At 38.5% G+C, this 25,996-nt stretch overlaps 1 protein-coding gene across 5 annotated transcripts in view; it reads right to left on the bottom strand.

The window, feature by feature from the left end:
* PHKA1 (phosphorylase kinase regulatory subunit alpha 1) overlaps positions 1–25,996 on the bottom strand; it is a 201,289-nt gene that overhangs the window by 53,617 nt on the left and 121,676 nt on the right. For all 5 annotated transcript variants that reach the window (XM_049873293.1, XM_049873294.1, XM_049873295.1 and 2 more), the window contains exons 17-18: positions 3,209–3,287; positions 1,033–1,199 (exon numbers count right to left, since the gene is read on the bottom strand). In XM_049873293.1, the coding sequence (XP_049729250.1) occupies positions 1,033–1,199; positions 3,209–3,287 (246 nt within the window). The remainder of the gene's footprint in view (positions 1–1,032; positions 1,200–3,208; positions 3,288–25,996) is intronic.

The following is a 25,996-nucleotide window of genomic DNA, read 5'->3' as shown; positions in this document are numbered from 1 at the left end:
TGCTTTAGATAACTAGAAGGATAATTCTCTTATTGGCCATACTCTCTTTGGGAGTCAAAGAATTTAATGCTTGTCCTGCCTAGGTCAATATTTTAACATTTTAGGGCAGTATTTCTCAGCCATTTTTAACCCATGCCCCCGAAACGTTTTCTCACTGTATCGTGTTCGTATTCCTAGAAGCACATAAGACTTTGTTTTTCTTTATTTTGTCTAGTTTGTAATACGAAAACAAAATTTGTTGTTGTTGTTAGCTGCTGTTGAGTCGGCCCCCAACTCAGGGCAACCCCATGCACAATAGGATTGGATCATTGTGATCCATAAGGTTTTCACTGACTCATTTTTGGAAGTAGATTTCTAGGCTTTTCTTCATAGTCTTAGTCTGGAAGCACCATTGAAACCTGTCCAGTATCTCATCAACACGCAAACCTCCACTGACAGACAAGTGGTGGCTATGCTTGAGGTGCACTGGACGGGAATCGAACCCAGGTCTTCCACACAGAAAGCGAAAATTCTACTACTGAACTACTACTGTCCTCTATGAAAACTATAGGCATGCTGAATATATTTTTTCAAACTACCCTGAGAGATTCTGATATGCTCCTCTAATATTATATTTAAAAACTCTTTAATGAAATTTTATATTTTTATGCCTTTTAATGTTAAAAAGCAGTACTGCATAATTTTGCTACTACATACTTGATTCCTGATTAAATATCTCTCACTCACAAGTGCTTCCTTATATTTCAAAATCGCAGCCATTTTATATACCCAGGAAAGAAATCTTCCCTAACCTTACTGAGGCACAGCCCAACACCATAACTCTACAATCGCCACAGGGATATTAGACTAGAAACCAAAGGTAAGTAGAGGGGTGAAAAGTGAAGCCAAACAAAAGTAGAAATCTGGGTGTATTAGGTAGGTGTGAGGATGGTACACTGTGAGAATGCTGGCAGTATGAAACATTAAGTAGGATGCTAACAATATTTTGTATTCTTGTCCAGGAAGACCAGTGCCTTTATAAAGCCTCCTTACCATTACTACTTGAATCAAAGCCGTCCATCCAGTCGCCAGATTCCAGCTCATTATAGCTGTCATCATAATCATCACTGTACAGCTTACCCTCAGGCCCAGGGTCCATGAAGCTCAAGTGTGTGCGGCAAGAAGTTGTCAAGAACTCTGACAATTTACCAGTTTGAACCCTGACAATTAAGGGGTAGATAGAAAACAAAATCAGGTGAAATTCTCTTTAAAGCAACACAATATTAGTAATAAGAGGATACTTAGGATGTTTTGTTGGAGGATTACTAATATTTACATACATAAGTGAAATTTTACAGCACTCCAAGGCATCCTGTACAACATAAACGGTTAGGGTACTATGTTATTTAAGGGTCACAATTACGGGTTCAGAATCTACTCTCAAATCAGTTTTGCTCTCTTCCACCACCATTATACTATTTCCTTAACTAGGCCAAACATATAGTTAAAAAAGTCTGCACTGGCTAGAAGAGAAACTAGAAGAGAATGAAGATAAATCATCCCAAGAACATTTTGAAAATAAAAGATGGTAACTGAAAATTTTATCAATAATAGTAGACTGTAAGCCATATCCTCCCCTACTTATAAGGCCAATTACAAAATCTGAAAGTAAAGTCAGTAGTATTGACTTTCTAAAGATGTCAGCTTGAAGAAGTTCCCAATAACCAAATCTTAGATAGCATGAACACTGAAATAAGTAATGACAGATATGGATCATGCTACACTGAATAAAATAAGAGCCCATGAATTCATGCTGATATTAAATCCATGAAATAAAAGTGCAGAAGGGAAAGCTCTTTTTTACAGAAGGATTCCTACTCATAAACACGGACAGGATGACAGAAACACAAAACCACCATTTTATAACACCATTAGGTCATAACTGATTCATTCGAGAATTACCAACAGAAGCTAACCCCATTTGGTGAAAGACTGCTGGGGAAAGGATATGGAGAAATCTGACAGATACAACTTTAACCAAGTGTTCAAGGTTAACATCGCCAATAATGAGGCAAATAGAATACATCTCCTGATACTGAGGACACATCACATAGGTAATATTCCTGCCTAAAACATATTAAAAAAAAAACATATAAAAAATATAGGCTGAACTTAATCATGAGGAAATCATTAGAAAAACTCAAACTGAGGGACATTCTGCAAAATAATTGATTCACATTCTTCAAAATGGTAATGAAAACTGTCATGAAAGAGTAACGAAGGCTGGGTGGGGAACTGTTCTATAAGGATGCCAAAAAGACATGACAACTAAATGCTAATGCATGATCTTTGACTGAATTCTGGATTGGGGGGAAAAAAAACTGTGAAAAACATTATTGGGACAATCGGGTAATTTTGACTATGTACTCTATATTAGATAATAGTATCTCATCTATATTAAATTTCCTGAGTGTGATGATTATACTGTGGTTATATATGAGAATGCCCTTGTTCTTAGAAGGAAGAAACTGAAGTAATTTAAGGTTAAAGAGTTATAACGTCTACAACCAACTCTCACGGTTCAGCAAAAAAGTGTGTATGTGTACATATTATATACAGTGTATATGTATGTGTGTGAGTGCATATGTATGAGAGAGAGGGAGGGGAACAGAAAGTAGGAAGGGAGTAGAGGAGAGAGAGAACACAAAAAATGGAACAAAACATTAACAGGTGAATCTTGAGTAAAGGCATATATGTGCTCATTACAATTGTGCAAATTTCTGTAAGCTTGACATTTTCAAAAATAAAAAAGTTAGGGAAAAAAGAAAAGCAGCTGGAATTGAATATTCTGGTAACATTTTTTTTTTTTTCAAGAGTAAGTTTTCTGGTCCACTGAATTTATGAGGTCTAGTTTTTTTTTTTAGGTAAAGAGCAATCAGCCATTGAAAACCCTATGGAGCACAGTTCTATTCTGACACAAGAGTTGGAATCAACTCAATGGCAACTGGTTTACTGGTTAGGCAAAAAAAAAAAAAAAAAAAAAGGTGGAAAAAAATTCCATCTCCCGTCTGTAACAATTCCTTGATCAAACCTGTCACAGACTGGCTCCTCTGAGTAGGATAGGATTACGTTGTTGACAGATACACAAAAAGGCATCACAAGTCAGCCATTACCATACCCAGCCCAAATTTCATTTTATCTGACTAAAGAGTATATAGAGGTCACTTACCTTGCCCCACCAAAATAGCCATCCTGCATTTTTCGGAGTGCTGCCAGGATAGTTGAATTCAAGCTGGTTCCATCTTCATCTTGAAATGAAGAGAATTATAAAGCTATCTTTGTGGTTTTAACTTTGAAGTAGGAAGAATCTTTCAATAATAATTCAAACCAACATTCTCATGGTGATAGTACCAATGAGTCACACTCCTCATTGACTCCTCATTGACCACCCTGTATTTTAACAATTCCTCTGAGAGCCAACTACATTGCAGGATGGGCAAACAGTAAGCAATGATGACCTTAGTTACTCAAAGGCATGAGGGCCTGATGGTAGCACACTTAATGACTAGTAAATGCAGATAACAATAACAACAGCAACTATTTATTGATTGTATGTGCTAAGCACTGTGCTAAACATTTAACATGCATTTTCTCATCTAGTACACCTTGGTGTGTGTGTAGGCATAAAAACATATGGAAGGCTAAGCAACTATCCTATTTTACATGAAGGGAATCATACTACACATACTCTTTTATGATCCATTTTTTACAATTTTCACTATACCATGAGCCATTTTCCATGCCAGTACATATAGATCTAACTCATCCTTTGTAATAGCTAAAAATGATTCTATGGCAGACATTTAGACAGTTTTTGTATCACAAGCAATACTGTAATGAAGACTGCTGTACCTACATCTTTACATACTAGCTCTATTATTGCCTTAGGATAAATTTCTACAAGCAGAATTGCTAGGACAAATGCAATACTTCCCCCCAAATTTTACAGATTGTTAAATTGCCACCAAAAAGTTATGCCAATTATATGTCCACCAACAATATAGAAAGTGACTAATTTCTCAAACCTCTAACAACACTAGGCATTAACGATCTTTTTAATTTTTGCTAATATGATTGGTAAAAAAAAAATGACACTTTTAATTTTATTACTAATAAGATTAAGCATGTTTTCATGTACCTACAGGCCATTTGGAAACCTTGGTGGTGTAGTGGTTAAGCGCTGCGGCTGCTAACCAAGAGGTCGGCAGTTCAAATCCGCCAGGCACTCCTTGGAAACTCTATGGGGCAGTTCTACTCTGTCCTACAGGGTCACTATGAGTCGGAATCGACTCGACAGCAGTGGGTTTAGTGGTGGGTACAGGCCATTTATATATATCTCTTTCATGAATTGCCTGTACTTTTCCTTTTCTCCCTTTTCCCACTACTTTATCTTTTTTTCAATTGACTTTTAAGAGCTCTTTTTCGCTGTCATGTTGTTGTTGTTAGGTGCCGTCAAGTCGGTTCCACCTCATAGTGACCCTAAAGGACAGAGTAGAACTGTCCCATAGGGTTTCCAAGGAGCAGCTGGTGGGTTTGAACTGCTGACCTTTTGGTTAGCAGTCGAACTCTTAAAACCACTATGCCACCAGGGCTCCGTTCACTGTCATATGTTTGGCAAATACTGTTCCCAGTTTATTATTTGTCTTTCAATTGCATCCATGGTGTGTTTTTCTATAACAGGTTTAAATTTTTATGTTTTTAAATGTGCAACTGTTTTTCTTTTTGTATCTTGCAAAGGACAGCTTTCTTCAACTCAAGATCATAAAAACATTCTCCCATAGTTTGTAATACCTTTATAGATTTCTTTTTATGTTTAGTTCTTTAGTCATTTAGGATTATTTGTACACAAGATGTAAAGTAGGGGGTCTAAACGAATCATTTTCCCAAATGGATTTTATTTACTATTCTTTCCCCTCTATTTGAAATTTCATCTTTATCATTATTTTAATTACTATGGAACTAAGTCCTCAGTTTTCTTTTTCAAAAAATTTGGTTATCCTTGTGCATTTTCTATTCCACGTGAAATTTAGATTCAGCTTGTTCATAAAGCTTCATATTTGTATATTGATTTGCCATTGCACTGAATTGATAGGTAATGATAATGGACATTCTCTCAATATTAACTATTTTCACTTAGGAATATGGTATGCCTCTCTAGTAATTAAAATCTTTTCTATCCTTCCCTAGTTTTATATTTTCCTTCAGTAGTTTATGTACATTTCTCATTAAGCTTATTTTTATATTATTTACTTTTCTAGGAAATTTCTCAATTTTAACTAGATATAAAAAATTATACTTGATATCCTTTTATAATTTTTAAAGTCTCCTCTCTTTATGTTGCTATGTTCCCCTTTCTCATTGCTAGTGTTGTTTTTTATCATCTCTGTTTTTTTCTTCGTAACATTTGCTAGACTTTTGTCTATTGTATTAGTCATTTCAAAGATTCAGTTCTTGGTTTTATTTATCAGCTCAATAATTCCTGATGCTTTTTCTACTTCATTAATGTCTATATTTATATATACTAGTGGATTATTCCTTTTTTGGCTTGATTGTTGTTCTTTTTCTAGCTTCTTGAGTAGAAAACTTAAATTAGCCTATTTTTAAACTTTTTTCTTCATATTTTAATTAAAAAAAATAAAACAATACAGTTAAAATTGATGATCCTTTGTTCCTCTTTCCATTTCTCTCCTCAACAACATATGTCATTAGGGAATTACAAATTAAAACAATGGCTTAGCACTACACACGTATTAAAAAAAAAAACACGTATTAGGATGGGTAAAATCCAAAACACTGGAAGGTGAAGCCAACATGGTGCTATAGACAGAAGCACCATGCTGTCCATCTGCAGCAAAGACCCGAAAAACTAAGTAAAACAGATATAAACATCAGTCTTAGAACTCTAAGCATCTAATGAAGGAATAGAGAACTCAATTAAGTGCTGAATGGAATAAGAAACTGACAGAGAACAGAGAATGAGGAGAACTATGGAGGGGAGATCCCCTACCAGCTAACGTGGCACGGATTTGCCATCTTGGACTATAGCCACCAAGGAATGCAGACAGGGAGTATGGGAAGGGAACTTCATGGAGCTTCCAACAGGGGACAGAGCGTCTGGTAACCAGGGATACACGTTTTCCCACCTCCACCCTTCTTCCCTGTACGAGGCCCCTGCCACTTTCCAAAGGGCCACGGACACTCAGGCAGAGAGATGCCAGCTCACTGTTACATGGATTTGCCATCTTGAACTTCAGTCACCAAGGACCATGGACAGGGAGTATGGCAAGGCAACTTCAAGGAGCTACCAACAGGAGACAGAGCACCCGGTAACCAGGGATACATGCTTTCCCACACCCCCATCCTTCTTCCCTCTATGCTTTAAAAATAGACCACAGTCCTTTGGCCAGAGACACAAGCTCACTGCTGCCTGGGTCTGCGCTACGCCCACTGGCTGCCCCCTTCAATGCCATTTTTATTTTTTGTTTTTGGCTTTTTTTTATTGCTTTTCTTTCTCACTTCCTTTCCTTTCTCCCACTCAGCTAGCCCCGTGTGCTGTCCCCACCCCTTCTTGATAGGCTAGAGGCCGCCAGCACATGGCCTCTCTGGGTCTGTACTACCCCCACCAGCTGGATTGCTCAGTGCCATATGTTTTGGTATGTTTGCTTTGTATTTTTTTTTTTGCTGTTGTTCTTTTTTACTGTTTCTTCTCTCCCTCCTTTTCTTCCTCCCACCCACCTAACCCTGTGCACCACCCCCACCCCTTCTCCATGAGCTGTGCTGCACTGGAGCACTGTTCAGCTGGAGAGTGACTGGCACATGGCCTCCCTGGGTCTGTGCCGTCATCATCAACTGGCTCCCTCAGCACCATTTATTTTTTTTCTTTGCTTTTGTTTTTTGTTTCTTTTTATTTCTTTTCCTCATTTCTTCTCTCTCTCTCTCCCTTCCTTCTTTTCCTTTCTCCCACTCACCTAGCCCTGGGTGTGCTACATCCCTTCCTCGTGGGCTGTGCTGTACCACTCAGCTGGAGAGCCTCTGGCACATGGCCTCCTGGGTCTATGCTGCCCCCAGAGGCTGACTCCTTCAGTGCCATATTTTTTAAAATTTTTCTTTATTTTTCCACCTAGGACCTATGATGCCTCTGTCCCTTCCTGACAGGCTGTGCTGTGCCACCCGGCAAGACAGACATCAGTTTGCTGCCATCCCAATTCTGTCCTACCCCAATGGCCAGCTCTCCCACCACCATACGTATTTACCTATTTATTTTTGGTTGTCATTATTTTCTAAATTTTTTTTCTTCTTTGTTGGATTCTTCTCTCTCCCTTCTTTCCTTTCCTTCTCCCTCCTACCTAGCCCTGTGCACTGCCCACACCTCTTCTCGACAGGCCGAGCAGTATCACACGGCTAGAAAGCCACCGGCAAACAGCCTCACCGGGTCTGCCCTGCCCCCACCTGCCGAATCCTATCACACTGCCATTTTATTTACTTTTTTTCTTTTTCCCTTCATTTTTTTTGTGCTGTTCTTTCTCTCTCTTCTTTCACTCACACACTTAGCTGTGCACATCACATCCTCTCCCTCCCCCCTGGTCTATCTGCACCATGTACCAAGCATTGATCTCCGAGTGTCACCAAGACGGTAGCCTGAACCATTCCCTACAATGCTTCATGACCCCACCTCATCAGCCCTAGTTCATGCCACAAAGTACCCATTCCTGCCCCATACCCTTGCTGGACATGCCCTGTTGCACCATACCTGAGTGACCAGACCTGCCCACCTGGACAACGTGATGAGACATATCATGCCCATAGATGAACACCCAACAAAACACTCCCAGCCTGCCTGCCCTGACATAACCAAATGAAACAAAAGAGTGGGACAAAACAAACAAATCTACAATCCAAAAGCAAAGAAAATAATTTCTAAATGACCCGGAGACAGCAGAAAATACAAAAACATATAAAAAAAACCAGGACAGATGGCTCCAGAAAGCAACCAAAAAAAAAAAAAAAAAAAAAAAAAAAAACCCACCAGATGACCTTCCGGTAAAAGAAAAGGTATTGGAACTACCTGATACGGAATTAAACCCTAACATTCTGGGTTTTCCAATAGATGAAGGAAAATGAAGACAAAAATAAGGAAAAAAATAAACAAAATCACGGAAAATATAGACAAAATTAGGGAAAACACAGACAAAGCAATGGCAGAATTCAGGAAAATAATACAGGACCAAAATGTCAAAATAAATAAACAATTAGAAATCATACAAAAAGAGCAATTAGAAATGCAAAAGATAAACAAGATTTCAGAAATGGACAGTGCAACAGAAGGTTTAGGAACAAATCTGAAACAATGGAAGGCAAGATCAGTGACATTGAATAGAAATACTTGGATATCAGTTGGTTTGAGGAAGAAATCAGAGAAAAGGATGAAGAAACCCTGAGAACGATGTGGGATGCAATCGAAAGCAAAAATTTGTGAGTGGTCGGAGTTCCAGAATAGGGGGAGAAAACAGAAAGCACACAGAGATATCACTGAAGACATGCTAACAGAAAACTTCCCTAACATCATGAAAGATGAAAAGCCACGATTCAAGAAGCTCAACAAATCCCATACAGGATAGACCACAAATGAAAATCACCAAGACATACCATAATCACTCTCACTAAAACCAAAGACAAAGAAAGAATCCTAAGAGCAGCTCAAAAAAACCAAAAAGTCATATACAAACAGGAAACAGTAAGATTAAGCTCTGATTACTCGGCAGAAACCATGCAGGCAAGAAGGCAATGGGATGACATATATAAAATCTTGAAAGAAAAAGAAAAACTCCCAGCAAGAAAAATACATCCTGCAAAACTATCGATCAACTATGATGGAAAAATTATGATATTTCCAGAGGAACAAATTAACAGAATATGTAAAAACCAAAGCCAACTTCCAAGAATTATTAAATGGAGTACTTTGCTTAGAGAACAAACGACGTGAGAGAACAACCTGAATCTAGGACACAAGACAGCATCAGCCAGATACCAACCTAGGGAATGAATTCTCAAGGATAAAACAAAACTAAAAGATATACAACAGGGAACCAGAGAGGTCAATCTGTAAATGACAACACTAGAACTACAAAACAGGGAAAAAAAACTGTAGGCATAGAACTTTCAAACAGAAAGGAAGTTAGGGCAATATCAAGTAATAAAAAACTGGTTGAAGCTTGGAAGATAGGGGTAAATTTCAAGTTAACCACAAAGAAAGTTAACAAACCTACTCATCAAAATAAAGAAGAAAAACATAATATCTCAGTAAACACAAAATCTAACCAAAAAAGGGAAAACAATCTACAAACAAAAGGAATTCAGCACAGAAGAGAAACAAAGAAAACGTCAGCACCACAAAATAAGCACTACAAAATGACATCAATGAACTCATACTTATCAATAATTACGTGGAACGTAAACAGCTTGACTGCACCCATAAAGACACACAGAGTGACAGAACGGATTAAAAAAACAGGGCCTGCCAATACGTTGTCTGCAAGAGACACACCTTAGAAACAAAGACATATATACATTAAAAATCAAAGGACGGAAAAAAATGTATCAAGAAAACATCAACCAAAAAGATCAGGAGTGGCAATACTAATATCAGGTAAAATAGACTTTAAGGTAAAATCCACCATAAAAGACAAGGAAGAACATTATATAATGATTAAAGGGACAGTCCACGATGATGACATAATTATCATAAATATCTATGCACACAAGTCCACGAAAACGAAAGTATGACCTTGAGTATATCTTACCTGTATTTAGAGACCATCTCAAGAATAGATCTGACGCGCTGAACACTAACGGCTGAAGACCAGATGAGTTGTGGAATGACACCAAGGACAGGAAAGAAAGAAAAGACCAAAATGGATGTCAGAGGAGACTCTGAAACTTGCTCTTGAAAGTCGAGAAGCTAAAGCAAAAGGAAGAAATGATGAAGTAAAAGAACTGAAGATTTCAAATGGTGGCTTGAGAAGACAAAGTAAAGTATTCTAATGACGTGCAAAGAGCTGGAGATAGAAAATCAAAAGAGAAGAACATGCTAGGCATTTCTCAAAATGAAAGAACTAAAGAAAAATTCAAGCCTCAAATTGCAATAGTGAAGGATTCTATGGGGAAAATATTAAATGACGCAGGAAGCATCAAAAGAAGATGGAAGGAATACACAGAGTCATTATACCAAAAAGAATTGGTCGATGTTCAACCATTTCAAGAGGTAGCATATGATCAAGAACTGATGGTACTGAAGGAAGAAGTCCAAGCTGCAGTGAAGGCATTGGTGAAAAACAAGTCTCCAGGAATTGAAGGAATATCAACTGAGATGTTTCAACAAACGGATACAGCATTGGAAGTGCTCACTTGTCTATGCTAAGAAATTTGGAAGACAGCTAACTGGCCAACTGACTGCAAGAGAGCCATATTTATGCCTATTCCCAAGAAAGGTGATCCAACTGAATGCAGAAATTATCAAACAATATCACACGTAAGCCAAATTTTCCTGAAGATCACTCAAAAGTAGCCGCAGCAGTATATTGACAGGCAACTGCCAGAAATTCAGGCTGGATTCAGCAGAGAATACCAGAAGGATGTTTACCTGTGTTTTATTGACTATGCAAAGGCATTCAACTGTGTGGATCATAACAAATTATGGATAACACTGTGAAGAATGGAATTCTAGAACACTTAATTGTGCTCATGAGGAACCTGTATGTAGATCAAGAGGCAGTTGTTTGGACAGAACAAGGGGATACTACATGGTTTAAAGTCAGGAAAGGTATGCATCAGGGTTGCATACTTTTACCCTATCTACTTACTCAATCTGTATGCTGAGCAAACAATCCAAGAAGTTGGACTATAGAAGAAGAACAGGGCATCAGGGTTGGAGGAAGACTCATTAACAACCTTCCTTATGGAGATGACACAACCTTGCTTGCTGAAAGTAAAGAAGACTTGAAGCACTTACTGTATGGATTACACCTCAACATAAATAAAACAAAAATCCTCGCAACTGGACCAATGAGCAACATCATGATAAACAGAGAAGAGATTGAAGTTGCCAAGGATTTCATTTTACTTGGATCCACAATCAACACCCACGGAAGCAGCAGCCAAGAAATCAAAAGAAGCATTGCATTGGGTAAGTCTGCTGCAAAGGACCGCTTCAAAGTGTTGAAGAGCAAAGATGTCACCTTGAAGACTTAGGTGTGCCTGACCCAAGCCACGGTATTTTCAATTAGATCATATGCATGCGAAAACTGGATAATGAATAAGGAAGACCAAAGAAGAACTGACACCTTTGAATTGTGGTGTTGGCAAAGAATACTGAATATACCATGAACTGCCAAAAGAATGAACAAATCCGTCTTGGAAGACTAGAATGCTCCTTAGAAGCAAGGATGGTGAGACTGCGTCTTACATACTTTGAATATGTCGTCAGAAGGGATCAGTCCCTGAAGAAGGACATCATGCTTGGTAAAGTAGAGGGTCAGTGGAAAAGAGGAAGACTGTCAAGGAGATGGACTGACACACGGTGGCTGTAACAATGAGCTCAAGCATAACAATGATTGTGAGCATGATGCAGGACTGGGCAGTGTTTTGTTCTGTGGTACATAGGGTCGCTACGAGTTGGAATAGACTCGATGGCACCTAACCACAACAACAATGCACAGAACAATGAACACCAAAACACATAATACAAACTCTAACAGCACTGAAAGGAGAAATTAACAGTTCCACAAAAATAGTAGGAGACTTAAACAACCACTCTCAGTAACGACAGAACATTCAGAAAGAAACTCTGCAAAGATACAGAAGATCTTAAGGCCACAACCAACCATCTTGACCTCATAGACATATATGGAACACTCCACCCAACAAGGGCAAAGTATACATTTTTTTTCCAACGCACATGGAAGATTCTCCAGAATAGACCACATCTTAGATCACAAAGCAACCCTCAAAAAAAAAATGAGATAATATAAAGCATCTTCTCTGATCACAGTGACATAAAGGTAGAAATTAATAACAAGAAGAGCAAGGAAAAAAATTGAATACATGGAAACTCAATAACACCCTGCTTAAAACTCACTGGGTGTCACGGATTCAATTATGTTCCCCCCAAAAATGTGTGTATCAATTTGGCAGGGCCATGATTCCCAGTATTGTGTGGTTGTCCTCCATTTTGTGATTGTAATTTTATATTAAAGAGATTTGGGTGGAATTGCAACACCCTTACTAAGGTCACATCCCTGATCGAATGTAAAGGGAGTTTCCCTGTGGTGTAACCTGCACAGCCTTTTATCTTACAAGAGATAAAAGGAAAGGGAAGGAATCAGAGAGTTGGGGACATCATACTACCAAGAAAGCAGTGCCAGGAGCAGAGTGTGGCCTTTGGACCTGGGGTCCCTGTGCAGAGAAGCTCCTAGTCTGGGGGAAGATTGATGAGAAGGCCGACAGAGAGAGAAAGCCTTCCCCTGGAGTTGATACCCTGAATTTGGACATTTAGTCTACTTTACGGTGAGAACATAAACTTCCCTTTGTTAAAGCCATCCACTTGTGGTATTTCTGTTATAGCAGCACTAGATAACTAAGACACTGGGTAATAGAAGAAATCAAAGATGGAATAAAAAAATTCTTAATCAAAGAAGAATGAAAACACATCATACACAAACCTTTGGGACACAGCAAAGGCATTGCTCAGAGATCAATTTATAGCAACAGACGCACACATAAAAAAGGAAAAAGGGACAAAATCAAAACATTAGCTATGCAACTCAAGCAAAAAGAAAGAGAACAGCAAAAGAAGCCCACAGGCACCAGAAAAAGGAAATAACAAGGATCAGACCCGAAAAAATGAGAATAGAAAAACAACAGAGAGAATCTACAAAACCAAAAGTTGGTTCTTTGAAAGGATCAACAAAATTGACAAAGAATTGGCCAAACTGACAAAAGAAAAACAGGAGAGGAAGCAAATGACCCAATTAGGAAATGAAATGGGGGACATTACAACAGACCCAACTGAAATAAAAAGGATCATAACAGGATACTATGAAAAACTATACTCCAACAAATTTGAAAACCTAGAGGAAATGAACAAACTTCTAGAAACACACTACCTACCCAAACTAACACAAATTGAGGTCAAAAGTCTAAACAGACACATAACAAGAGATGAGATTGACAAGGTAATAAAAAAACTCCCAACAACAAAAAAAAGCCCTGGCTCAGATGACTTCACTGGAGAATTCTACCAAACATTCAAAGAAGAGCTTGCAGCAGAACTACTCAAAATACTTTAGAACATAGAAAAAGAAGAGATACTTCTGAATTCATTCTATGAAGCCAGCACAGCCCTGATACCAAAACCAGGCAAAGACACCACAAAAAAGAAAATTACATACTAGTATCTCTCATGAATACAGATGCAAAAATTCTCAACAAAATTCTAGCCATTGGAATCCAGCACCGTATGAAAAAAATAATACACCATGACCAAGTGGGATTCATTCCAGATATGCAAGGATGATTCAACACTAGAAAATCAATCAATGTAATCCGCTACATAAATAAAAAAGAATCACATGATCATCTCAATTGACTCAAAAAAGGCATTCAACAAAGTCCAACACCCATTCCTGATAAAACCTCTCTAAAAGAAATTCCTCAACATAATAAAGGGCATCTTTTTTTTTTTTATACAGCAGCCAACATCATGTTTAATATTGAGAAGCTAAAAACACTCCCACTAAGAACAGGATCAAGACAAGGGTGCTCTTTAGCACCACTCCTATTTAACATTGTGTTTGAAATCCTATCTAGAGTGATAACGCAAGAATAAGAAAAAAAAGGGCATCCACATTAGTAAGGAAGAAGTAAATGTATCCCTATTTGCGGATGACATGATACCATACGTAGAGAACCCAAAGGACTCCACAAGAAAACTACTGGAGCTATTAGAAACATTCAGCGGAGCTGCTCAATACAAGATAAACATACAAAAATCAGTTGGATTCCTATACACCAATAAAGAGAACTATGAAAAGGGAATCAGGAAAGCAATACCATTTATAACAGCCACTAAAAAAATAAAATAAAATACTTAGGAATAAATCTAACTGGAATGTAAAAGACCTAGTCAAAGAAAACTACAAAACACTACTGCAAGAAACCAAATGAGACCTACATAAGTGGAAAAACATACCATGCTCATGGATAGGTAGACTCAACACTGTGAAAGTGTCAATTCTACCCAATCTACATATACAATGCAATCCTGTTCCAAATGCTAATAGCATTATTTCACGAGACGGAAAAATTAACCATTTACTTTATGTGCAAAGAAAAGAGGCCATGAATAAGTAAAACACTATTGAAAAAGAATAAAGCAGGAAGACTTGCACTACCTCACCTCAGAACCTACTATACAGCTATGGTAGTCAAAACAGCCTGGTACTGGAACAATGCAGACACATTGACCAATGGAACAGAATTGAGAACCCAGATGTAAATCCATCCACCCATGGTCACCTCATCTTCGACAAAGGCCCGTAGTCCATTAAATGAGGAAAAGACAGTCTTTTTAACAAATGATGCTGGAAAAACTGGATGTCCATCTGTAAAAAAATGAAACAGGACCTGTACCTCACACTATAAACAAAAACTAATTCAAAATGGATCAAAGACCTAAATATAAAACCAAAAACTATAAAGATCATAGAAGAAAAAAGAGGGTCAATGCTACAGGCCCTAATACTTGGCATAAATAGGTTACACACTATAACTAGCAATATGCAAACACCAGAAGATAAGCTAGATAACAGGGATCTTCTAAAAATTAAACACTTAAAATGCTCATCAAAAGACTTTACCAAAAGAGTAAGAAGAGAGCCTACAGCCTGGGAAAAAAAGTTTTGGGTATGACAAAGCTGACAAATGTCTAATCTGTAAAATGTGCAGGACAATACAACACCTCTACAACAAAAAGACAATCCAATTAAAAAATGTACAAAGGATATGAACAGACACTTCACCAACGAAGACACTCAGGCAGATAACAGACACATGAGGAAATACTCGCAATCACTAGCCATTAGAGAAATGTAAATCAAAACTACAATAAGATACCATTTCACCCCAACATTACTGGCACGAATCAAAAAAACAGGGAACAACAAATGTTGGAGAGGCTGAAGGGAGCTTGGAATTCTTATGCACTGCTGGTGGGAATGTAAAATGGTACAACCATTTTGGAACATGATATGGCATTTCCTTAGAAAGCTAGAAACAGAAATACCATACAATCCAGCGATCCCACTTCTAGGAATATATCCTAGAGAAATAAGAGCCATCACATGAATAGACATACACACAGCCTTGTTCATTTGGAGCTCCGGTCGGGTAGTGGTTAAGAGCTCAGCTGCTAACCAAAAGGTTGGCAGTTCGAATCCACCAGCCGCTCCTTGGAAACTCTATGGGGCAGTTCTACTCTGTCCTATAAGGTTGCTATGAGTCGGAATTGACTCGATGGCAAAGGAAAAATAAAAAGTTCATTATAACATTAGTCACGATAGCAAAACGATGGAAACAATCTAAGTGCCCATCAACAGATGAATGGATAAACAAAGTATGTTACTGTCATGGATTGAATTATATTCCCCCAAAACTGGGGAATATCAATTGGGAATATCAATTGGGCTAGGCAATGATTTCCAGTATTGTATGATTTTCTTATATGTTGTAAATCCTGCCTCTATGATGTTAATGAGGGAAGATGAGTGGCAGTTGTGTTAGTGAGGCAGGACTCAACTTACAAGACTGGACTGTATCTTGAGGCAATCTCTTGAAATATAAAAGAAAGAAGCAAGCAGAGAGACAGAGGGACTTCATACCACCAAGAAAGCAGTGCCGGGAGCAGAGTGTGTTCCTTAGACTCGGGGTCCCTGCGCTGAGAAGCTCCTAGTCCAGGGGATGACTGATAAGAAGGCCAACAGAGAGAAAAATCCTTCCCCTGGAGCTGACACCCTGAATTTGGACTTTTAGCCTACTTTAATGTGAGAAAATAAATTTCTCTTTGTTAAAGCCATCCACTTGTGGTATTTCTATTACAGCAGCACTAGATGACTAGACAGTTACATACACACAATGGAATACTATGCAACAATAAAGAACAATGATGAATCTGCAAAACATCTCACAACATGGATGAATCTGGAAGGCATTATGTTGAGTGAAATAAGTCAATCACAAAAGGACAAATACTGTATGATACCACTATTACAAACACTCATGAAAAGGTTTTACAGAAAGAAACAATCTTTGATGGTTACTAGGGAGGGGAGTGGTCGGAGAGGAAAGACACTAACTAGACAATAGATAAGTGGTAACTTTGATGAAGGGTAAGACAGTACACAATACTGGGGAAGTCAGCACAACTTCACCAAGACAAGGTCATGGAAGCTTCACAGACACATCCAAACTCTCTGAAGGGCCAAATTACTGGGCTGAGGGCAGGGGATCATGGTTTTGGGGGACATCTAGCTCAATTGGGCATAACATAGTTTATAAACAAAATGTTCTACATCCTACTTTGATGAGTAGTGTCTGGGGTCTTAAAAGCTTGTGAGCGGCCATCTAAGATACTCTACTGGTCCCATCCCATCTGAAGAAAGGGAGAATGAAGAAAACCAAAGACACAAAGGAAAGATTAGTCCAAAGGACTAAGGGATCACAACTACCACAACCTCCAATAGACTGAGTCCAATACAACTAGATGGTGCCCAGCTATCACCACTGAGTGCTCTGATAGCAATCACAATAAAGGGTCCTGGACAGGGCTGGAGAAAAATTTAGAACAAAATTCAAACTCACAAAAAGAGACCAGACTTACTGGTCTGACAGAGACTGGAGAAACCCCAAGAGGATGGCCCCTGGACAGCCTTTTATCCCAGTACTGAAGTCACTCCTGATGTTTACCTTTCTGCCAAATTTAGACAGGCCCATAAAACAAGGCTAAATGGGCACACCAGCCCAAGGGCAAGGATGAGAAGACAGGAGGGGATAGGAAAGCTGGGGAACCCAAGGTGGAGAAGGGGAGAGTGTTGACATGTTGGGTTGGCAACCAATGTTACAAAATAATATGTGTATCATTTAATGAGAAACTAATTTGCTCTGTAATCCTTCATCTAAAGTACAATTAAAAATAATAATAAAATCCAAAACACTGAGAACACCAAATACTGGCACTTATGTGGAACAACAGGAACTCTCAGTCATTGATGGTGGAAATGCACAATGTTATAGCCACTTTGGAATACAGTCTAGTAGTTTCTTACAAAGCTAAGCATTGGCTTCCCATACTACCCAGCAATACTATCTATTCTAGGTATTTCTTCAAATGAGTTGAAACCTATCTCCACATAAAAAGCTAAGATGAATGCTTATAGTGGCTTTATTCATAACTGCAAAAGATTGGAAGAAACCAAGATGCCCTTCCAAAGGTGAATGGATAAACAAACTTTTGTACATCTATTCAGTGATAAAAAGAAATGAGCTACCGGGCTATGAAAAGACACGAAGGAAACTTAAATACATATTGCTAAGTGAAAGAAGCCAGTCTGAAAAGGCTACATACTGTATGAGTCCAAGTATAAAATATTCTGGAAGATGCAAAACTGGGTCTCTGGGTAGTGCAAATGGTTTACACTTGATTGCTAAGTAAAGGTTCGCAGCTCGAACCCACCCATCAAGGTTATGGAACAAAGGCCTGGCAATCTGCTTCTGGAAATATTACAGTCCAGGAAACCCTATGGAGCGGTTCCTCTCTGTAACAATGGGGTTGCCATGAGTCAGAATCGATCTGATGGCAATGGGCTTGCTTTATAGAGACAGTAAAAAAAAAAAAATCAGTGGTTGCCAGTGGTTCATGGGCAGGGTGGAGGAATGAATAGGTGAGGCATCGAGCATTTTCAGGATAGTGAAACTATTTGGTATGATACTGAAATGGTGGAGACATGACATCATAAAAAAAAAATATCGTACATTTGTCAAAACCTGTAGGACTATAAAGCACAGAGTGAACCCTGATGTAAACTATGGACTTCAGTTAACAATAAGGTATCAATATTGGTTCATCAATTGTAACAAATGTACTACTGTGTGCAGGGGGTGGAGGTGAATGGGAATATGGGAACTCTGTACTTTTCGCAAAATTTTTCTGTTAACCTAAAACTGCTCTAAAAATAGTCTATTTAAAAAAATCAATTGGCGTAACTATCTGGGTTTATTTCTGTGTTCTGTATTCTGTTCCATTAATCTGTATGTCTGTTCATCCACAAATACCACAGAGTCTTGATTACTGTAGCTATATAATAAGTCTAGAAATTGGGTAGACTGATTCCTCTCAATTTAATCTTCTTTGACAAAATACTTTTAGCTATTCTAGTTCATTTGTCTTTCCACATAAAGGTTTAAATAAATATGTCTCTATCTACAAAAAATTCTTGTTGGGATTTTGTTATTAATTGCCTTAAACCTATGGAGATTCACATCTTTACTATGTTGTCTTAAAATTCACGAATACCTATTAGGATGACTACATGAATGGTATCTCCATTTATTTAGCTCTGCTTTGATTTCTTTCATCAGTTCTTCCTAGTTTTTAGCATATAAGTCTTGTATTATATTTTTTTAAATTTATACCTCAGTATTTCATTTCCTTTCAGCAATTATAAATTGGAATGAATTTTAAATTTTCATTTCCATGTGTTCATTGCTAGTACATAACAATACAATTTATTTTTGTATGTTAATCTCGTATGTTGTGACTTTGCTGAACTCACTCATTAGTGCTAGGAGTTTTTTTGCAGATTTCTTGAGATTTTCTACTTAGACCACCGTGACATCTGCAAATAGGGACACTTTTACTTCTTCCTCTTTGATCTATATGGCTTTTATTCCCTTTTCTAACCTAATTTTGCTGCCTGGAACTTCTAGAACCTTGTTGAATAAGATTGGTGAGAGCAGAAATCCTTGCTTTGTTCCCAATCTCAGGGGGAAAGGATTCAGTTTTTCACCATTAAGTATGATGTTAGCTGTAGGTTTTTTGTAGATGCTCTTTACGAACTTGAGGGAGTTCTCCTCTATTCCTAGTTTTCTGAGAGTTTTATTATGAATGGGTATTGAATTTATCAAAATTTTTTTCCACATAAATTGATATGATTTTCTTCTTTAGCTTCTTGATATGGTGTAATACATTATTTGATTTTCAAATCTTGAACCAGTCTTTCATCCCTGAATACTACTTGACTATGCTGTGTAGTTCTTTTTGTATATTGTTGGATTTTACTTGCTAATATTTTGTTGAGATTTTTGTGTCTAAATTCATGAGAAATATTGGTCTCTAGTTTTCTTTATTTTGTATTGTCTCTGTCTGGCTTTGGTATCAGGTAATACTGGATATGGGCTGAAAGCAGAGAATATCAGAAAGATGTTTACCTGTGTTTTATTGACTATGCAAAGGCATTTGACTATGTGGATCATAACAAATTATGGATAACATTAGGACAAATGAGAATTCCCGAACACTTAATTATACTCATGCAGAACCTGTACATAAACCAAGAGACAGTTGCTTGAACAGAATAAGCAGATACTGTGTGGTTTAAAATCAGAAAGGTTTGTGTCAGGGTTGTATCCTTTTACCATATGTACTCATTTTTTTTTTCACTCAATTTGTATGCTGGGCAAATAATCCGAGAAGCTGAACTATATGAAGAAAAATAGGCCATCAGGATTGGAGGAAGATGAATTAACCTGTGATAAGCAGGCGACACAACCTTGCTTGCTGAAAGTGAAGAGGACTTGAAGCACTTACTGATGAAGATTGAAGACTACAGCCTTCAGTACAGATTACACCTCAATATGAAGAAAACAAAAATCCTCACAACTGGACCAATAAGCAGCATCATGATAAACAGAAAATATTAAAGTTGTCAAGGATTTCATTTTACTTGGATCTACAATCAATACCCATGGAAGCAGCAGTCAAGAAATCAAACAATGTATTGCATTGGGCAAATCTGCTGCAAAAGACCTCTTTAAAGTGTTAAAAACCAAAGACGTCACTTTGAAAACTAAGGTGCGTTTGAACCAAGCCACGGTATTTTCAGTCGACTCCTATGCATGCAAAAGCTGGACAATGAATAAGGAAGACTGAAGAAGATTTGGTGCATTTGAATTATGGTGTTGGTAAAGAACACTGCATATACCATGGACTGCCACAAGACCAAACAAATCTGTCCTGGAAGATGTATAGCCAGAATGCTCCTTAGAAGCAGGGTTGGTGAGACTTTGTCTCACTTCCATTGGACATGTAATTAAGAGAGACCAGTCCCTGGAGAAGGACATCATACTTGCTAAAGTAGATGGTCAGCAAAAAAAGAGGACGACTTTCAACTAGATGAACTGACACAGTGGCTACAACAATCAGCTTAAACATAGCAATGATTGCGAGGATGGTGCAGGACCAGGCAGCGTTTCGTTGGGTTGTACACAGGGTCGCTATGAGTCAGAAGCGACTCAACAGCACCTAACAACAACGACACTAGCCTCAAAAAAAAAACTTGGTATAAAAACGGCATGGGGGCAGTGTCTGACTTCCTCCAATCCTGCAATGGGGAAGTAGAACCAAGATCAACAGCTCAAGGCTGATTTCCATGAGGCAGAAGTGAGACAAGCCTTCTCTTGCTGTCATCCTTACCAGCTCTGACACCAACCGACCTTCCGACAGCACTCTGTACTTCTCTGCTGGGTTTGATAATTCATTGCAATGGCCACAAAAAACTCGCAGACCATACTCACAATTACGGGGTTTATTAGGGAAGCAACAGGTTACAATTCAGGCTTAGGAACACTCAAGGATACAGTTTTTCCATCGGGACAGCCTCTTCCCAACTGTGCCCGAGGGCATACCTCTCCCTGGCCCTAGCCTTCTCTCTCTGTGGGCTGGGAAGCCCACTGTGTTGTCTTCTGCTGCCAGGTCTCTCCTGTCGCCACTTCTCACCGTCTTCAGGGTTACAGCTTGCTCTCTCTCTTGGTCTCTTGCTTCCAGGAGCATCTCAGCGTAGGAATCCCGGGTCCAAAGGACGTGTTCTCCGCTCCTGGCTGTTCCTCTTTGGTGGTGGTAGGATCCTTCTCTCTGCTCCGGAATTGGCTGTCTTTTAAGGCAAAACTGACCAATCCCCTTGGTGGGCCACAATTACCCTATCACACAGTCCTGCCCAATCACCTGGGTGGGAGTTACAAGACCATGGCTAGAAAGCCCACACAAAAGTAATCAACCACACTGCACATGGGAAGTGCTCCCTCCTCCTGTATTTTCTAGAAAAGATGTGGAATTGGTGTTAATTCTCCTTTAAAGGTTTGGTAAACGTCTATAGTGAAACAATCTGGGCTCGGAGAGTTCTTTGCAGGAGTTTTAAAATTACAAACTCAAGTTCTTTAATAGAGGGCCATATTGGGTGAGTTGTGGTAGTTTTTGCTTTTTGAGGATTTGATCCATTTCATCTAAGTTGTCAAATTTACATGTATAGAGTTTGTAGTGTTCCTTTATTATCCTTTCGATGTCTACAGGTTCAGTGGTGATATCTCCTGTTACATTCCTGATATTGATTATTTCTATGTCCATTCTTTTTTCTTTGTCAACATGTAGAGGTTTGCCAATTTTATTGATATTTTCAAAGAACCAGGTTTTTTGTTTCATTGATTTTTCCGTTTTCAGTTTCATTGATATCTGTTCTCATTTATATTATTTACTTTCTTCTGCTTGCTTTGGGTTTATTTTGCTCTTTTTTTTTTCCAGTTCTTAAGTGGGAACTTATAGATTTGAAACTTTCCTCTTTTCTAACGTAAACATTTACTGCTATAAGTTTCCCTCTCCACACGGCTTTAGCTGCACCCACAGTTTCAATATGTTTTATTTTCATTCAATTCAAGGAGTCCCCCCCACCCCTGGAGACCTTATCTTTGACTCATGGATCATTTAGGAGTTTTTTTTAGTTTCCAAGTGTTTCTATATTTTCCTGTTATCTTTGTTATTAATTTCTACTTTGATCCTATTCTGGTCAGAGAACAACTGGTATAATTTCAATTCTTTTACATTTGATGAGATTTGGGAGGCGGGAGTAGTTGGATGCTTCCGGTGATCGCTCTTATGACAAAGACCCAAAAAAACAAGTGAATCGATTATATATATGGCAAGCTAGGAGCCCTGAACAACAAAGGCAAAGTTAGGAAATTGGACTGAGTAGCAGGGAGAGGGAGAGACAGTTCAGAAGCAGCGAGGAGTTGCCAGGCCTGACTCAGTGGGAACCAGCGGCCCTCAGGCACAATTCCTTGGTGCGACTGTGGTGGGGCTAGCGGTAGCATTTGGGATGTGGTTTCCTCAGGGAGAGACAGTGAGCCGCACAGTCTGCTCGTGCCTCCAGAAGCAGAGAATAACGGCGCTCTCAGCAAAAGCTAAGTCCCTGCATCTAATTTACCATGACCCCAGCTCCCAACCTGGCTTCAGTGGCTGTCGATTTCCCTGGGCCTATGATAGGTCCTGCTGCATGCCCTAAGCCATTCTCCTGGCCCTGGAGAAGGAATAAATTAATAATTGGGGGAAAAGATAATCTGCTGGCTCCCCTAAGCTGGGAACTCAGGGCAGAAGCAGCTCTTGACTAGCAACGAATGGTCTGTGGACTTTGAATATCTTTCACCTCTGCGTGGACCCATTTCAGGAGATTAGGCCCTTGTTACTACAATGGCGTATGTGCTTGAGATCTGACTTCAACTGTTTCAGCTGTGCAGTGGAGAGGCGGGATTTGACATTTGACATCACTTTGCCTATTAAACAGTGTCCTCACTTACCCACATCAGGGGCCTGAGGACTAGTGGCTCCACCCAAGTCACCTAGCCACCTGCGGCAGGGGTCCAAGGATAAGTGGTGTCTCCTAGTCCACACAACCAAAAGCATTGTGCGCCCTAGGGAACAGGGATGCACTTTCCTCACAGACATATTGGGGATGGGTGTCAGTCCCCTGCCTTGCTCAGCTCATGACCCCCTACTGCAGCCATATACCTGTGCCTACACCAATCACCCCTGCTGATCTAAGACTGTAAGTGAGAGCCTGCACCACATACTTGGTGACCGACTACCTGGACACCTGAGCTGAATTCATAAAAGAAAAGTGAATGGACTTCTGGGCTCCTATACCTAGTAACAGATCTAACCACCTGGTGACAAGAAGTTAGAGCTTCAAAGGTGCCAGTAATCAAACTAGCTCATTTGAGCAGCCTTTTTGGGCATGTCAAATCAAAATAAGAAGCTAGGACACAGTAAGCGAACAAAAAATAAATACAATAACTTACTGATTTCTCAGAGACAACGGTCAATATCAAATCACATAAAGAGGCAGACCATGATGGCTTCAGCAAACCCCCAAAACAAAGAATCAAGAAATCTTCTGGAAGAAGAGAACTTCCTGAAATTACCAGAAGTAGAATACAAAAGATTAATACAGAGAACTCTTCAGGAGATCAGACAAAATGTAGAACAAGCCAAGGAACACACAGACAAAGCATTAACGGAACTTAAGAAGATTAGAGAAGAGCATAATGTCAAATTTAATAGGCTGCAAGAATCCACAGACAGACAGCAAACAGAAATCTGGAAGATTAACAATAAAATTTCAGAATCAGACAACTCAATAGAAAGTCATAGGAGCAGGATTGAGGCAATGGAAGTCAGAATTAGTGAGATTGAAGATGAAGCACTTGACCTCAACATATTTGAGGAAAAATCAGATAAAAGAATGCAAAAAAAATGAAGAAACCCTAAGAATTCTGTGGGACTCAATCAAGAGAAATAACCTACAAGTGACTGGAATACCAGAATGGGGGGGAGGGGAATGAAATAAAATACAGAGAGAATAGTTGAAGATTTGTTGGCAGAAAACGTCCCTGGTATCGTGAAAGATGAGAAGATATCTATTCAAGATGCTCATCAAACCCCACGCAAGGTAGATCCCAAAAGAAAGTCACCAACATATATTATAGTCGAACTTGCCAAAACCAAAGATAGAGAATTTTAAGAGCGCCTAGGGATACACGAAAAGTCACCTACAAAGAAGAGTCAATAAGACTAAGCTTGGCCTACTCAGCAGAAACCATGCAGGCAAGAAGGCAATGGGATGACATATATAAAGTCTTGAAGGAAAAAAATTGCCAGCCGAGAATTATATATTCAGCAAAACTGTCTCCCAAATATGAAGGTGAAATTAGTACATTTCCAGACAAACAGAAGTTTAGGGAATTGGCAAAAATAAACCAACATTACAAGAAATACCAAACGGAGTCCGCCAGTTAGAAAATCAATAACATCAGATAACAACTGAAGGCTAGAACACAGGACAGAGCAATCAGGTATCAACCCAGGCATGGAAATCACAAAAATAAATCAAAGCTAAAATGCTCAAAACAGGGCAACAAAGACATCATTAAGTAAAATATGACAACATTAAAACAAAAAAGAGGGACTAAAAAATGTAGTCATAGATCTTTCATATGGAGAGAAAGTTAAGGCAATATAAAGTAATAAAAGGTTGTTTTAAACTTAGAAAAATAGGGGTAAATATTAAGGTAACCACAAAGGAAACTAACAATCCTACATATCAAAATAAAGAACAAGCAAAACAGACTCAGCAAACACAAAATCAACAACAATGAAAAAGAGGAAAAGAAAATATAAAAAGAAAACAACTCAGCACAGGAAATTGAGTGGAAAAAGAAACTGAAAAACACACACACACACATCAAAATGACCACACGAAACTCATACCTATCCATAATTACACTAATGTAAATGGATTAAATGCATCAATAAAGAGACAAAGAGTGGCAGAATGGATTAAAAAAAAAAGACCCATCTATATGCTGCCTACCAGAGACACACCTTAGACTTAAAGACACAAACAACCTAAAACTCAAAGGATGGAAAAAAAATATATCAAGCAAACAACAATCAAAAAAGAGCAGGAGTGGCAACATTAATTTCTGACAAAATAGACTTTAAAGCAAAATCCACCACAAAGGATAAGGATGGACACTATATAATGGTTAAAGAGTCAATATACCAGGAGGATATAACCATAATAAATATTCACATACCCAAAAACAGGGTTCCAAAATACATAAACTAACACTAAAAGCATTGAAAAGAGAAACAGACAGCTACACAATAGTAGTAAGAGACTTCAACACACCATTTTCAGTGAAAGACAGAACATCCAGAACACGGAAGATTTAAATGCCACAATCAACCAACTTGATCTCATAGACATATACAGAACACTCCAACCAACAGCCGCCGAGCATACTTTCTTTTTCAACACACATGGAACATTCTCCAGAACAGATCACATATTAGGCCATAAAGTAAGCCTTAACAGAATCTAAAGCATCAAAATACTACAAAGCATCTTTTCTGACCATAAAGCCATAAAAGTAGAAAATGATAACAGAAAAGGCAAGGAAAAAAATCAAATACATGGAAGCTGAAGAACACCTTGTTTAAAAACTACAGGGTTATATATAGAAGAAATTAAGGACAGAGTAAAGAAATTCATAAAATCAAATGAGAATGAAAACACTTCCTTCCAGAACCTTTGGGTCACAGGAAAAGCAATGCTCAGAGGTCAATTTATAACAATAAATGCACACATCCAAAGAAAAGAAAGGACTGAAATCAAAGAATTATCCTAAAACTCAAATAGAAAGAGAGCAGCAAAAGAAGCCCTTAAGCACCAAAAAAAGCGAATAATAAAAATTAGAGCAGAATTAAATGAAATACGGAACCAAAAAAAAAATTGAGTTAACA

The sequence above is a fragment of the Elephas maximus genome, chromosome X (assembly GCF_024166365.1).
Source record: "Elephas maximus indicus isolate mEleMax1 chromosome X, mEleMax1 primary haplotype, whole genome shotgun sequence".
In the NCBI taxonomy this organism is placed as follows: Eukaryota; Metazoa; Chordata; class Mammalia; order Proboscidea; family Elephantidae; genus Elephas; species Elephas maximus.
This window is presented reverse-complemented; position numbering and strand designations above follow the sequence as displayed.